At 36.3% G+C, this 17,293-nt stretch overlaps 1 protein-coding gene across 1 annotated transcript in view; it reads left to right on the top strand.

Moving 5' to 3' along the window:
- LOC121374653 (A disintegrin and metalloproteinase with thrombospondin motifs 6-like) overlaps nucleotides 1–17,293 on the top strand; it is a 162,670-nt gene that overhangs the window by 67,823 nt on the left and 77,554 nt on the right. Inside the window, exons 8-10 of the mRNA XM_041501762.1 lie at nucleotides 9,585–9,721; nucleotides 11,183–11,226; nucleotides 15,930–16,035. Coding sequence (XP_041357696.1) covers nucleotides 9,585–9,721; nucleotides 11,183–11,226; nucleotides 15,930–16,035 — 287 coding nt within the window. The remainder of the gene's footprint in view (nucleotides 1–9,584; nucleotides 9,722–11,182; nucleotides 11,227–15,929; nucleotides 16,036–17,293) is intronic.

Here is a 17,293-nt window from a genome sequence, read left to right as displayed (position 1 = left end):
ATTGCTGAGTTCTCAGCAAGGGTACCATCCACCATGTAGATTTGGACTCCCGAGTGTTTACTCCCATTTCTTTTTTGACCAAACGAAAAATGGGATTTGGAGACTGATTCTCAACCTCCAGCCACTGAATTGTTTCGTGGTCATTTTCTGATGATAGAGACAGTTCAGACAGTCTGGGTTTTACTCCAGGTTGAGGAGTGAGTGGCGTCCGTCACATGCATGTCCTGATTTTTGAAGTTCCTGTGCTTCCTATTCGACAGCAAAGCTTACAGATTTCGAGTGCTGCTGTTTGGTTTGGTTATGATTCCTCATGGAGTCAAGGCTGTGGTAGGTTGTGTTCCACTGTTAAGCATTCGAATGCACAACTATTTGGACGACTGACTAGTTCCAGCTTCCTCTCAGCAGGCAGAACTGGTGCTGACTCAGGTTTTAATGTATCTCAGAGTTGTCTTCAACCTTATAGAGGTGTTCGAACGGACGCCTCCACTATGCATGATGCTGGTGCAGTGTCTTACTCGGAAGCAGCGCACACTGCACAGGTTGTTAGGACATTTCCAGTCACTGGCCACATTGTATGTGCGGTGTAGATGATTCAAGAGACCTCTCCAGTGGCATCTATCCTGTGTTTGGGATAGCTGCTGTTGAGATATGATGATTCCGTTGGGGCCTTAGTTCATTCAATTGAGCTGAGAGTACCTGGTGGACAATTGTTGGCCCAGATCGTTCATTTACACCCCATTAACCAATGCTTTTCTCAAGGGCATCGGTGCACATTTTGCGGATCAACATCTGTCAGGGGTGTGGACTGCCTCCATGTGGAGTCTTCACATCACCCTTTTGGAGATGAAAGCCATTTGTCGTACTTGCCTCCAGTTTTGGAGTGTTATTCGACATCATCGAATAGTGTTGAGGTCTGACACCACATCTATTGTCATATGCACCAAGTCTGAGTCACTGAGTCGCAGAGCTTGGCAATCCTGGTGTTGTGTGATCAGTGGAGAGTTATGTTAACGGCCAAACACATTCCCTCTTAAGTCAATGTCTTGAGTCAACATTTACCTGTCCTACCAGAGTTGATGTTGCAAAAGGATGTAGCTTACAGAATTCTTCAATTGTGGGTATGTTCGCAACTAAACTGACCCACCAGTTGCCGGTGTTCGTGTCACTTGTTCCCGATATTCTGGCACTGGAGTCTGATGCATTGAGTCTAAACTGGATGGGATTGGATCTGTATGCCTTCCCTCCCTCAGGTTTACTCAGCAAGGTTCTGGCCAAGATCGAATGATGCTCGTTGTGTCGGGTTGGGTGGCCCAACCTTGGTTTACTCAGCTTCTGTCACTGTTAGTGCAGGAGCCAGTGCAGTTGCCACCTCTTCTGGATCTGTGCAGGCAGCGGCTGCAGCAGCCGGTGTGGCATCCGAAGCCAGAGGTTTTCCGGCTTCATGTGTAGAGATTGTTGAGTTTTCCCTGCAAGGCTTCAAGTTGCTAACTCAAGTCCTCTTCGAAATACCGGTCTGCTGAGAGGGTTACCAATGCTACTGGTATATTTAGGTTTGTTGGGCAGGTGATAGGGATTTCAATCCCTTACCACCAACTGTCAATGATTTATATAGCTGAATACTTTCTGGTCTTGGTCCAGAAAAGGAAGCTTAAAGTTCAGACAGTCGAAAGTCATCGGTCTACCATCTTCACTATTCTCAGGCAGTATGATCGGAAGGACTTTTTCACAAATCTTGTATTACATGATTTACTCAAGTCATTGCCTTCCATTTTACCCAAACTGGACGTCTTTCTGGTTCTTCATGTGCACAATGTCCACTTTATGAGCCATTGAGGTTTACCAATTTTTCACATTTGATTCATGCTTTCTTGCATGATTTGGTCGATTATAATACTGATAGTACAGTTATGTTACGGACTGATCCCATCTTTGTGGCACAGAACTAGGTGCCAGGAGAAGAGTTTCCTCTGGCAATCATTCAATGTTTGTCTCATATGTTGCTTTTGGATAATTCTGACTGACTCATTTGTCCGGTCAGGGCTAAAAAGTCTTATCTGCATCATAATAAACATCTTCATGGTGAAGAAAAGGCTGTTTATTTCTATACTAAACAGCTGAGAGATATCACTTAGAATGCTTTGTTTAGATAGATTGCTGCAACCATCAAACTGGATTCCTTGGACATTATCAAGGTGATGAATGCAGGAGTGTGGAAGGGTCGACATAGGCTTGAGACCTCTTCTATTTTCGAGACATGGTGGCTGGTCCTGATGGTACACGTAGTATTCAGTCGGTGACTGCAGGTCAGCAAGTTGTCTTAGTACGCAGTGCCACAAGGTGAAGGAGACCTCTATTCCATTAGGCAGCTGGTACAGGCTGTGTCAGGAGATGGTTGAGCCACCGTTTTGGGGAAAGGGGATGGTTCCTCTCTGGGGCAGTCTAGTACATTTCCTTTCATTTTGTGGGATGGTTTTGCCTCACATGTGGAGTGGAATACGGTTTGTCACTTCTGTTATTGATAATGTTACAATCACTTAGACTTTTTACCTCATATGTCTTGGTTGTCCTATACCCTGCAATTACTTGAAACGTATCACGTTGGTTGAATTGGTAATTAAGTCCTCGTTTTCTTACCTCATCCCATTAATGTTGAATTCACATGCTGTAACGGTGATATAATTGTTCCATTATAGCATAGTTGTGCTAGCACAGTAACTTGAATAAGACTATTAAAAAATTTGTTTCTAAATTTCATTATTATTCACACTTACCTAGTGCTAGCACAACAACAGTAACCTCTCACCCGCCCCTAGGTCTTATTTTGATTCGATCATTACGGAATTTGAATCGATGATGATGGTCTGCCCATGTGCAAATATAGATATACATTCGGCAAGTGGAGACATTTCTGTAGTGGAGGTTATGACTCAGGGTCATATAGCATATTTGTTGTGCTAGCAACAGGTAAGTATGATAGGCGTGCAGACTGGGGCTCATTTTGGGGGTCAAGTGGCAACTACCATACTACCAGCTAATTTTGGTATTTCTTGATAGTATATCTCCTGACTATCTCACATGTGAAAATTACCCAGAATTCCTGTGGGGGGAACATGCTCAAATGATGTCATCAAAATGGCGATCATATTTAGTATATTTTTTCAATCATACAACCCAGTAAAATGATGTAGACATTCATCCACAAGTTGCCCAATGGTATAATTTTCAACTTTTAATATGAACCACTAATTACATTATGGTGGCTAAATTGGATTTTCAAGATGGCCACCATAAAAACCTATTAGTACCAATATGTCAGCACTTCTTTGGTCTAACCTAACATTTTTAGGGGCAAGGAATGCAATTATATAATTACAAAATTAATATTATTTGCTAGATTTATATAAACGGAACAGAATATAGAGAAATATTATTGAGGAAAACAAACATCTGTTGTGCATTATCAGCTTCTCGCTGTATTATCCTTGTGTTTTAGTCTTTAAGAAGAAACTACAAATAAAGAAAGAAATATTTAATGACACACAAAACATTATGGCGTTAGAAATATGGTTAAGGACCACAGATATAATTAGAGAGGAAACCCACTGCCGACTCTCCATGGCCTACCCTTTTTGATATGCAATCAAGTAATTCATAAGAACTTAACTTGCAAATAGATAATATATTGTAGTCACGGCATAGATTAACACAATTAATAATTGCAATATGCAGAGGTATATATTATTGAAGATGGCTTGCTGATTTCATATGCCACTACACTGCACAGGCATGGAATTTTTATTGAAACTATAATTATCACAGTAACAAATACACTCCGGTGCAGCACAGCTGTTACCGTATCCCCTCAAACTTTGAAACTACATATAACAGTTCACTTTCATTTTGGTTCAAATACCATTTGGTCAAACAATAAAATAAATTATAGAAATTAATGACTGAATTGTTAATAATCTGTTTCCTCCATTTGGACCAATCAACATTTCATTAACAGAATAACATGAAAGATATAACAATAACATTTTATAAAACTGTTAAAAAATATCATATTTCAATAAACATTTCAGTGAATAATACTTGAGAATAGTTTGAAAGTTTGAATGTCATTGTGTGATTAGTGTCAATGTTATCCGAGTTTAATATTAATATGAGTTTAATAAGTTCAGCAACCTGAATATTGTCAATGAAGCAAGGGGAAGATAATAGAAACAATGTCATTTACACCAAGATTCCTGACCACAGCACTTAAAACAGGGTGCCTACCAAGCTGAAATGTGTCTTACCAGTGAACAGTTAATGTAGTACAGGAATACACCTTGCTTAACATCATTATTAATCAGACCCAGACATGTTAAACAAATGCAAACTAAATTAGAGACATCTTATTTAATATATTAGTTTATACAATTAAACACTTCACCTATTTTACTATTATTACTAACAGACCCAAATGAATAGAAGCTTGGTCATGTAATTTTAAGCAAATCCATTTATTAAGCACCCAAACATCTCAAGTAAAGATTGTACCAGAATTGTCCATTATTAATCAGGTAATGCTATGATCTTATCTTTTAGACAATTGCAATCGAGACATAATGGGACAACACCCACTTAACATACTGCAGGCCTTGGAGGCCACACACGTGAAAAGGTTGTCTTTATCAAAAGTCCATCTCCACCCCTCTAGAGTGCGTGCATTTTGGTAACTCTGTTCACTGGTGAGCCATATTTCAGCTTGGTAGGCAACCTGTTTTGAGTGCTTCATTGACAATTTTTAGGTCGCTGAATTTATCATACAGAATAACTGTAAAGCATTTCAGTAGCTGGAGATGTGAACCATACACTGCTTTGATGTAGGGGTTGAGCGCCATGTTGGTAAAGACACATCAGGGTAGCAGTTCCATGCACACAAGCCTGTCCATCTACTTTTTTCTGAGAAAAGCAAAGTGGTGTAACATCCTTGAAAGATGTTTGATGAGAGGCAGGGCCAGGAATTTCACTTTAGCCACTATATCTGCTTCCTTGAATACCATTTGTTTGCTTTTCTCCTGTGGATGCTTTGATGTATGTTCATGATGTATGTGTCCTATTCCAATGCAAGAAGTGCAGTTATGGGTTTCTCATGAATGTTTGACCCCACACGGGGAATGATTACTCAACAAACACTGTAGGATCCATGTATCCTGGGCTTGGATGATACTGAGATAGCTCATCTGACAGAGAACACAGGACATATGGCCCTGTCAATAGTCACATTCCAAAATGGAAGTATTGTGGTTTCACCATTTAACTTACCATCATCCATATAATTATGTTTATCTAAAAACAAAAAACAAACCCATGTGGCCAACATACTCATGAAAAGCCAGGTTTCTGGTAAAAACAAGGTTGTGGACTGACATTTTACATGATCCAATCAACAAAGAGGAACTTTTTGTATTTCACACTACCAAGACTGCTACTATAGATTGGCACAAAGAGAAGGAAATGACCATTACGTTTGGTGTCACAGTTATTCTTCGAGCAAATGTTCGTTCAATGCCATACAAGGAATTGGACACCACATTTTTAATTCATGTGCAGGACGTTATTATGAACGGCTGTATACCAACTCTTTTGCGCGCATTGTTAACACAAATGTATATGTTGTCTCAATCGGCAAGTTCCATCATGTGTTTACCTTGGGTAAAGCAAATGTGAGAATGTAGGTTGCGTGTGGCACAGGTAAATACTTTTAAAAATCATCACATCACTGGCATGCATATATGACATCCTGGGTAAAGAGAAATACCTGTCCCGGCTTCTTTTCTATAGCTTAACAGGATATAATACATCCTCTGCTTTCTTTAAAAACAGGTAAAAGGACTGCACAGGGTGAACGGAACTGCTACCCTGATGTGACCAGTGCCTTTACCTAACACCTGTATCTTTGCCTTACACCAAAGTTTATGCAAATGATCCACACTCTAGTGCTTCACTGTAAGTTTGTATGATAAGACCAGTGACCTAGAACATGTTGACGTAGCAAGGAATATGTTGTACTGCCAAAATGGAACAACAATGAAAACCATTCCATTACTTGAGGATGCCTTACTACAGCACCCAGACCTTTTGTGTCACGATGAAACTAGCATACTAGAAACCATTAAATGGGCATATGTTTTGTACGTTTGAGTATGCTGGGGCGGATCTAGGGGGGTGGGGGGACCAAGGTGTCCGGACCCCCCCCGAGAAGTGCCCTTTTTATTTCGGATTTTTAGGTTTTTTACAAATTTATTTATTCTGTCAATGTATAGAACACTGTAGAATACATCTGCCAGCGTCCCTGTTTGTAGCACTATTATATTATGGTCCATGTGAACCGTGTGTACTTTTTCAATAGTGCGTTTTCATAATGTTATGGTGCCCTTTTTGTCTTGGACCCCCCTCATCAGAAAAGCTGGATCCGCCCCAGTTATGTGCATGTGCATGCTTGTGTGTGTGTGTGTGTGTGTGTGTTTGTGTGTGTGTGTGTGTGTGTGTTTGTGTGTGTGTGTGTGTGTGTGTTTGTGTGTGTGTGTGTGTGTGTGTGTGTGTGTGTGTGTGTGTGTGTGTGTGTGTGTGTGTGTGTGTGTGTGTGTGTGTGTGTGTGTGTGTGTGTGTGTGTGTGTGTGTTTGTGTGTGTGTTTGTGTGTGTGTGTTAATATTATATGCTTGCATGTGTAGGAGTAATTGAAAGATTGTTATTTACGTACATAGCTAGATATCTTCAAAAATACAATTGACGAAATGGACACTGGCATATTTCTTGTAAGGATACAATCAGACACTAAATATCAGGATCCAAATAATAAAGCAATGTTTTTAAAATTAATTTATATTAGTAATCAAGGTATTGTATTAGCTATAACCAGACAAGCTGCCACAGCTTAATTAAATTGAGTAAATTTAACTTCATCATCGCTAAGAAACAGCAATACTGGCCTGGAGACAGCCATATTGGAAGTACTCTCTACTGTTTAAACATTTATTAATACCCAAAAATTAATAATTGTTGTTTTAATTTAAACTGTATTATAACATTTTCAACATTAGTATTGATGATGTCATTTGACCATGTTCCCCAACCCCTGCAATTACCTGCGGCAATCGGCAATGCCATGGAGATTGCTGCAGAATTTGTCATTATCCGCGGCATATTTTTTGCCATGGACTATATTGGATTTTTTTTCAAGATGGATTTTTTACTTACTGTTAAAAATAAAATATGCTTTGTGAACTGAAAACAGATTAAAAGTAAATATTAAAACAGTAAATCTCGGCACCATCAGGCATGATAGAAAATGCATGTAAATTACCAGCAACGAGTTCCAACTAGGTCATTGAACTCTGTTGACTGTCCATATCACATGCATTGCAAAGAGCACTGGATTGCATGGGGGTGACAGCTTATACATTGTTGAATCGTGGCTATGGCGCAGTATTTTCAGTAAAAAAATTAATATGCACTCCTACTAGTCACTTGTTATGGTGTTATGGTCAGTCTGATGATGAGATATTTGTAGAGATACATATATAAAGAGAGATTGTTCCGATGGGTTAATAAAAAAATTCTGTAATTTATATTGACAAAATGTACTACCCTTTTCTGGTGCCAAGTGGCCTAACCCAAAAGAAAAAACTATACCTATTTACTTGGGTTTGAAAGGAAGGCATTCGGTCTTGGTGACAGATTTCCTAATACAAATTATGCTGTAATTAAATCAAATTATTTTAATTGTCTATCACATTAAATATATTCTGACACTTCGATGTAAGTATCGTCTTGGTATGTATTATGACATGGTATGTATTTTGGAGCGCTATCTTTAAATAGCAATTGTGCGTCATCAAAGAAAGGCTATGACATCAAATGCAGAAGTTTTTGTTAACGGAAGTATTTTTTATTGATAAGAATAAAGTAATGTTTACAATTTGCCAGTTTGCGGTAAGTAAATAAACAATTAAAAATGGCATGTAACTAAAAGTACTATTTTCCGTAAGGCACTTTTTTAACACACATAAACATCTCTCTATCTCCAAATTTTCACAATGAATTTTACTCACCTGCTACACGAAACATTGTCGTCTGCTACTAGTGAAATAAACACAAGGCAATTAGATCAACTCTACGTCAATCTATTTCTATGGATGACGAATGAGTCTCCAGGTGTCCTTATTTTACATGCACTGCATACAGTTATATTGGGTCAGGATTAAATGATGTTCAAGTGCATATTACATCTTAAAATAATATCTATTCAACATGAAATGTGTAGTGGACATTGTTTTGAATAATAGTAATAATCAACAAACAAACAAAAATACTCGAATGGCTGTCAAATTTACCCCACCCTATCGATGTACAAATAGTGACTGTTTGCAATGGCTATATGGTTTACATGTGATGATAGGGTTAAAATGTATTTTAATAGTGTTATTTTTTATTATTAATATGGAATTTATGGACCACCACACATCATTTCCAATTGTATGGATTTATTTTTATTGAATATTGGTCATTCAGAAGTAATTATCTGGATGTTCTGCTTCAAATATATACCACATACATCAAAAAGGTTAGAATATTACAATATACACAAGTAAACGAAACTAAAACTAAAAATCTCACTATATATTGAATTTAATATTTATATTTTAATGATATATATATATACAATAAGTTATGTCTCTGTCAATAATAACAAGAAAAACATCGTTATTTTTACATGATATCATTGCTTATCAGCGCCAAAACCCATACTGTGAGGATACTATAATTAAAAAATCAAAATTGGACTTGGACATCACTGTGGACTGACTATACGCTGTATACGTAAAGTGTCATCCCCTTACAACCCCATTGTTCTTGATCATGCACGTGACATTCGCATGATAACTGCTACGTCACTTTCAGTCAATGAATACTGCCACTGGTATAAATGAATCTTACACCATATTGGCTTTGAACAAAACAAATAGCAAACTCATCATTCAGATTTACTTACAATCCAGAGTTGCAAACATGTTAACGATAAAACTGCCATGGAAAATGCCATGGACATAATTTTTACCCCAGAGCTAGTCAGATACATACTTTCATAAAAACCCAAAATTAGCTGGTAGTAACAATAGTTGCCACTTCAGTAATTTTAGAGCACTTTTGGACCATCTGTTGCATGCTTATGAATAATAATGAAAATTAGAAGAACAAAAATCTAAATGTATAAGTGCGAGTATATAATATAATGTATATACAGTATCTGGTCTTCACAATTTGTATGGTTTAATCTTAAAGCTCAAGAACCAGCACAGATCTTTCTCATTGTAAACATATTCAATACATGTTTTGCACAGATGTATTCAGCTTTGATATTAAGACAAGTAAAGATTGTTGCATTTTATGAAAATCTTGACACTTATCTGGGGCTTGAATATTTTGATATACATTTTACAACAAAAACTTAGGGCATGTGTTTTTGAATACTGTAGTATATTACTGATTATTTTATCACATAATATTATGTTAAACTGATTGTATCTGTATCTAGAAAGACCTTCAAATCAATCACCATGCCGACCGGTCACTAGATAGTTTTTGCAAGTGGCAACGAGACATCAATGTAAACTTGACATATAAGCCAGGAGATGGCATTGCTCATCATGACAATGCTGTCCTTATCACTAGGTGTGTATAATAATTTCAGTATCTAAACATTATATATATATATATGTACTAGTAGTATATACATCTACATGTAGGTAATATTATAACCTGCCTTACCTCAGTTGGATCTTATTACATTTAATTTATAAGTTTATATGATATGGTATGTAAATAACTGATATATTCTTGCTATTATAGTCACAGATGAGATTATTGTGGCCATGTGGAATTATTTCTGAAATTATTGATGGAAGATAGTTCTCATTAATTAAAAGGTCTAAAGATCCTAAATCAAGGACACTACAGAATATCGATGTTCACAGTATTTTCATTTTCATATTGTACAAATTGAAAGCAGGACAAAATTATGAGCCTTATGTGTTGGAAAGATGCATACCCAAACCACAAATGTGTAATTTTAGAATTAATAAAAAAAAATTGATTATTCCTGCTAACTAGGGGCAGCCATTTTGTTTCTTTTTCGTCACATCCGGTACTCTAGCTTGGGAGGAAGTGACATCAGCTCCTACCAACTCCTGTTTACATGGTGTAAACAAACGCAGTCATTTACGACAAAGTGCATCGTTTTGATCAACCTGACTTGTAAAACAACACAAATGACTTGATAATGTAATAAAATATTTAACTAAATATATTTCAGTTTGCAGAACTTTTGTTATACCAGTAGTACTTTTCTCTCTTTAAAAATGCAAAGAAAAAATGCATACTATTAGACCTATTGGTAGGCTACATTGGAGCAAAAATGACCATCCATGATACCCAAGTGATAATTTTCTTTTCTTTGAGACTACGTAATTGGTCAGTTCTGTGATTTTAGATGAAAAGTCTACTTAATCAAGAGTTTTTACAGAGTTATTTACAGTAATAAAGCATGATGGTTGATGTCCATTACCATTGTAGGTGGAGGCAATTAAAAAGAATAGACCAATTCACTAAGAAAACACTATGTTTCTCATTTAAAGTATGTAGGTTAATGCATGGACAAAACATGATACAGTTATTTCAACACTTTGACAATGGTGGTTTATTTTGTATTGAAAAATAATATATACTTACTGCTGGCTTACCAGGATGGATAAAATTACAGAACATTGCAATGCATGCCTGTTTTATCATCCTGTAAATATCGGGTACATTTATTTCTTCAGTTCTAAGACTATAATTCCTGACATGACGCATTAAGTATTACGTAACCACCGGCTCGCCAGAAGGCGTATTCACTGGAATCAAACAAAATGGCTGCACCCGTTATATATAATAGCCCTCACATTTAACCATTTTTTAAATTAAATATATCAATGTACTTGTTGATATTAAGCAGTAATGTGCATTATATATCGTTCAATATGCCTACCAGTCCAAAAGCCTTGCGCGAGCATTTCTTTAAGAAAGTTTTATCGGGTATTGCTATTTTGTGAGAGTACATGTTTCACCAGAGTAACAATTTTTGCTTATTTGCAGGTATGACATTTGTACATACAAGAACAAACCATGTGGGACACTTGGTAAGCGTAGCAGTTTGCACTGGGATGTCTTTGTGATCATGTTTTCTTCATTAGTGTAATTACAATGTTTTAAAATATTTTGTATGCATGTGTACAGGATAAATTAGTATAGTCTGTCCCTTAGAAATCTGAAGAATGCATGTATGAGTAGAATGTTGGAAAGTATTGCATCCAACTATTTTGGTTCTCATAAAACTTAAATATTTCTGTCAGTTTACTCCAGTTCAGGGCATGCCTTGGCTGTCATACATAATATTGTAATGGCCGCTCCTTTACTGTCCATTAATTAATTGTATATTTTAAAACAGACATTCAACTATATCATAATTATTGTAAAGCTTTGCACACATTCCTTTCATAAAACCAGATAGGTGAAAGGTTGTTTTCTCAGCAAAACATCAATTTCAAAATCTAAAGTTGCCACTTTAACTGGGAAACAATATGACATTACTTTACAAAAATGGCCTCAACAGTTGGTTTCAATGTTACACTTTTTAAAAATAAAAGATTCATTATTTCAATAAATTTCAGTGTTATATTATTAAACATATATTTATTATGTTTGCAAAGCTATAATTTATGAACCCACTGTATAAATTGGAATTAATTACAGGAATATTTAGCTGTTATACGACTATTAGTGTGAAAATAATTTCAGTATCTATACACCAGTTGTTCAACCAATTTACTGACTAATTTTACTAAATATTAATTTAACAACATTACCTAGGTACAGACTTATTATAATTCTGTAAAGTGTACCTCTCTAAATTGCTAATTATTCATTTGTCCCACTTGAAATACGCAGGGTCCCACTATAATTTTTCCAGTTTTAAATCCAAGTAAGCATGACCCTGTGTTCAACACTGTGTTGGGGGACAGTCCGATTAATGCCGTTGTACGTAGCCATTTGAATTTATGCAATACAAAAAGGGGTATTATGTATTACATAAAATAAAAATTGTTTTCAAGTTTCCTACCCCTTTCAAATGCTGTTAATATCTTCAGCAGACCTTCCCAGTGTTTCTGTCAGAAAGAAATGTTGAGTATGGCGCTATGGAATTGAATGCAACCACAGTCAACTAGGGATATTGGGGGCCTCCCCCAGAAAGAAAATGGGTTAAGTTTAGGGTTAGAGTTAAGAAAATCCTACATTAATGATAAGTCATTAATTTTTTCAAAATGTAACTTAAAAAATAAAAATATGTGTATGGCGCCATGCCTGTTTTACCCTCTGGTAGAAACCCTGGTTCCTATTCTGTTCTTGCCCCCTTGTGCCACACCATTTTAGCTACAGAATCCATGACAGCTGTCCTATACAGGGATCCTTCTGATAGGTTAATCCCTTTGGTTTGTCCCACTGGCTAGGGTATAAAGAAAGCCAAGTTTGATGGCGGGCACCCTGTCCTGGACAGGCCTGCACCCATGACAGGCGTGCGCTACAACAGCTTGTTCTGACATGACATGGAGAGGACTCTCAAACTGACAGTCACACTTTACATGTGAAAAGGGAAGATAGCCCTGTCAGTGAATTCCCCTTGTCCTGCTCCAGTGCCTAGTGCCATTCTAAATTGTTTTTGGCAATTTAACAAATGAAAAGTATTAAATAAATAAACTACTGTTCATTTATATTAAGAAATACAATTATTTATATTGAGAAATATTTTAAAGTGAAATTACACAAAATTGCAGTCAGTAAAAATTATTATACTGGGGTACCACGATATCGCGGTATTAACTATTTGGAAGAAATAAAGAAATGTACTTAAACATATGAAGGTAAATATACTTGGGTTGCAATTTTTTCTATATCTGCATCATGTCCATGCCATTGTATTTACAAATAAATACAGTTCTAACATTAAAACAATTGATGGAAGTACACCACAGCACTGGCTTCCGTTCAAGGGAGGTTACCACGATATCGCGGTAAATCGCAAACGTTACAATACGGTGAACCGCATGGGTTAAAAATGGCTCTTTTTGTACACACATTTGTAGTAATGTCTAGTTAACAAACTTCAACACAATAACGAAGAAAAGTCAACTTAAAACATTTCGTTTTTCAATAGTAGTAAAATATTTACATTTTCCAATGGAAAAGTCGGTAATAATAATAATTATTCTTCTGCAAGACAGTGTGGGCATTTAAAAATACTACCAAGCCATATTAGTAAGATTCAACAGTTATATAATCAATATTTATCGAGTAAAGCCAAGAATAGAACATATTAAAAGTTATGTGTTTTGTTTAAATTTTCAATAAATATAGGCATGGCCCTTAAATGTTTCCATACTTTTCTAGAGGTCGTGTGTTCTAAATATAGTAACACTTTGACCGTATATAGCCTCATTTTGATTGTCAACAACCAGACGACAGTCGGATAGCTGTCGGAGCAGAATTGTATGCGTGTATGGTAAGTAGTGGGGCTATTCATAAGCATGGGGGTGTCAGTAAAATCACACTCTCTGTTATTTTATGACCCAACAGTTAAACTATGAATACTTGCCCAAAATTTTGACATTTCTTCAAATTTGTTAACGGGCAAAACAATGTGTTGTCTAACATCACATTTCTAATAATAAACGTGCCACCAGGGGACGTTGCACTTGCTAAACCGCAAAAATGTAAATGCCGCGATATCGTGAGCAAGGAGTATACTTAGTAACTTATAAATATTCAAGACATCAGTTACAAGTTTTACAGTGGTATTTTTATTATTCCATTTTAAGTCATTATTTGCTGTAGTCTTATTAGTTCTCAAAACATATTATTTTACCTTGGATGTGACCTTGATGAATTCTATGTATTGTTGAACTTGTTTTAACAAAATAAACGTTTTGACTTTACTCAGGAGTTGTTATTAAGTTTGAGTACAACGATACATAAACTGTAGCGTCACCCGAGGGCTAATACAACTGGTGTCACAGAAGTGGGTTATCTAAAGCTAAATAGATATTCTTGGATCGAACCGAGATGACTAAGAGACACTGCAAAAGGATGAAGCTGACAGTTACTGTCTCTCCATATTTGGAAGTCACTTTCAAATCACATAACAGGACTGGGAGAACCAGAGGAACACGGGGAGTTTGAGGAGTCCCGCGGAGATCAATTACTGGAGGACCAACCTCTTCATGGAAATGAGGACACCCCATTATAGGACTTCTCATAGTTTGAGGGAAAGGAATCAGTTTATTATTAGGCCAGAATTTTTCGATTGAGAGAGTAATTGGGAAGAATATTTTGGAGATAACTAGGAGAATAGACAGATACACAAAAGCTTCTAGTCTTGTCAGCTAGTTGAAAGGGTACTGCCCGAACCTTTTACATGGATTTGTCAAACCAGGACAAAAGGTCATATCATACATTGATAAAGGAATTCAACCATAGGTTTGGGAATTAATGCCAGCAGAACCAATGGATAGCATGTTTAGAAGTAAGACAGAGGCAACCCAATGAATCAGTCGCTAACTTGGCTGATGATTTTAGGCAAATTACCATCGAACATATTCTTACTTGTATGTTAGGGCACAAGAAACAATTATCTTGAACCACCTTTACATGACAGTCATGCCGGAGTAAAGACATTCAGCATACGTAAATGTTTTCATGATATACATGTATTTCTGATGGAAAATTAAGTTTATAATTATAGTAGATGGGTGAACAAAATACATACTGATTAGTTGTATTAGCTTTATTTGGAAATGAGCTCAGAATGGAAGGAATTGCATGTTGTAGTAGTTTTATAAAATGGAAGTTACTGTAGTGAAAATGTTTTGTGTTTCCTGTGATGTTGCATTGAGGGAAGGTCCAGTTTTAACAGTAAGTTGACCATAGGATATGAAATAGACTCTAATGCATCTGATGTTCTTAAGTACTAGAATGATGATGGATGGACTGCGATAAAAGAAAGGGGATAAGCTGTGAACATGGGAATTTAAAAAAAAAAAGTGAGTGCTATGTAGCGGACAGAGTTAATAATTCCCAAGATGTTATTTTCCAGTGTGGATTGATAGGCCTGATCACCCTAGTAACTGCTGATTGTGATGTTAGAATCCTATTCTTTGGAGGATGCTTGCAGATTTATTGGTTCTTCCAGAATATGTTAGCAGATAAAACATGCACTGACATACGCATGGAGCCTGGAGTCTCAATGCACATGTTTACGCAGGAGTTGGTTATAATATACCAATGATGAAATCTACAACATAAATGTATATTTTAATGAAGTGCAGGAGAAAATGGATATATGCTGCTTTTTCTACCAATCAGGAGGGATTTCGAGGGAACTACTCAGTTAAGCTATAAAAAACACTGCTCTTAACTGGAACCTCAGGAACCTGGAAACGTTGTAATCCTTAGGATCTCTGGGATCAATACAATCAATGGACATTGTTGGGTACTAACACCCAACTAGTGATTTAACATGTGGCTCATCCTTTAGGTCTACCGGTAGGTGTTTTAGGTGTTCATTTTTGGTGTGAATGGAAGTCATGTGAGTATATATGTAACAGAAACAAAATATTGACTCATAAAAGCAATATTGAAGATATACATTATAATAGTTTGTTTAGGGCTAGGTTCTAACTTGTAAATACTTTTATTTTATTGCAAATATGGTGGTACATGTATAGCAAGCTACTGTGTAAAAGCATAAATTATGACTGTATAAAACTGTGTGCTGATGTTTTACATGTAGGTCTGGCACCGGTGGCTGGCATGTGTGAGGATGATCGCAGCTGCAGCATCAATGAGGACATCGGCCTTGCCTCAGCATTTACAATAGCTCATGAAATAGGACACAAGTAAGCATTTGATGGATCATTCTAATGTCAAGTAATCCTTAATACAGGTTCCACTTGATATTCATTCAGAAATCTGTCTAAACTGGCTTATTGGTGAAAAGAAAATCTGTATAGTGTTAACAAGCAAATGTTTTGTGTGTCCAACATGGATTATCTTTAAATAGTCTTGTTCCAGTCAGTGCACCACGAGTGGTATATCATAGGCTGTGGTATGTTCTATCCTGTCTTTGGGATTGTGACAGGGTTTTGGCCAGAGGGTAAGATGGGTATGGCACCATACCCAAATTGTTTGCAGATTTTATTTGTTTAAGTTAATCTTTTGACACAATTATGATTTTTTTAACCCTAACTCTAAACTAAACTTCATTTTCGTTCTAAGGGAGGCCCTCCATACCCCGTGTCAACTGTGGTTGCATTCAGCACACACATTGTAAATATTCAATTCCATAACGCCATACCCACAAATTTCTTTCTGGCAAAAACACGGTACCTATAGAAGATCCCTTGCTAATAATGGAAAAATGTGTTGTATTTCCTCTCTAAGACAATATGTAAAAATTGCCAAATGTTTGACATCCATTAGCCTACCGTGTGATTAATAATTCAAGGTGCTTTAGCTGTGTCATTAAACAAAACAAACTTTTAACTTTTCTTTAAATAGAGTACCCACTATATTTATTTATGTACAATCTTCTCACCTGAGTTTAGATGAATGAGAACATACTTGATTCTAGCTTGGGCTCCAAGGTTTTTCAACCTGGGTACTGGGTAAATGTGAAAAATAATGCATTTTTATTCACTTTTTGTTGGTGTTTTTTTTGTTTAAATTTGTTATTAAATATTATTTTTTGACACATTTTTTCACTTTTAATGAGTAGTCTATCTGTTTTACTTTATGTTCATAATAGATTCTTTCAAAGGGTGCAATTCGTTAAATGGCTTCAGTGTATGAATGTGCCCAATGCTAAACTTTATAACACATAACACCACAACTGGACAAAGGCTGTGGTATGTGCTTTCCTGTCTGTGGGAAAGTGTATATAAAAGATCCCTTTCTGCATTAGGACAAATATAGTGGGTTTCCTCTGATGACTATGTGTCACAATTACCAAATGTTTGACATCCAATAGCCAATTGGTATCGTTAAACAAACCAAACTTGAACAAACTTTATGACATATAATTATATAGTAGTCATGGGAGCCAAACCTAAAATGTGCTCAAAATCATGTTCAAGGTGAAACCTTCTGCTATACTTT

This window comes from Gigantopelta aegis, chromosome 6, assembly GCF_016097555.1.
Source record: "Gigantopelta aegis isolate Gae_Host chromosome 6, Gae_host_genome, whole genome shotgun sequence".
NCBI classification, from domain to species: Eukaryota; Metazoa; Mollusca; class Gastropoda; order Neomphalida; family Peltospiridae; genus Gigantopelta; species Gigantopelta aegis.
The sequence above is the reverse complement of the archived record's forward strand: the minus strand, read 5'-3'. Positions and strand labels throughout refer to the sequence as shown.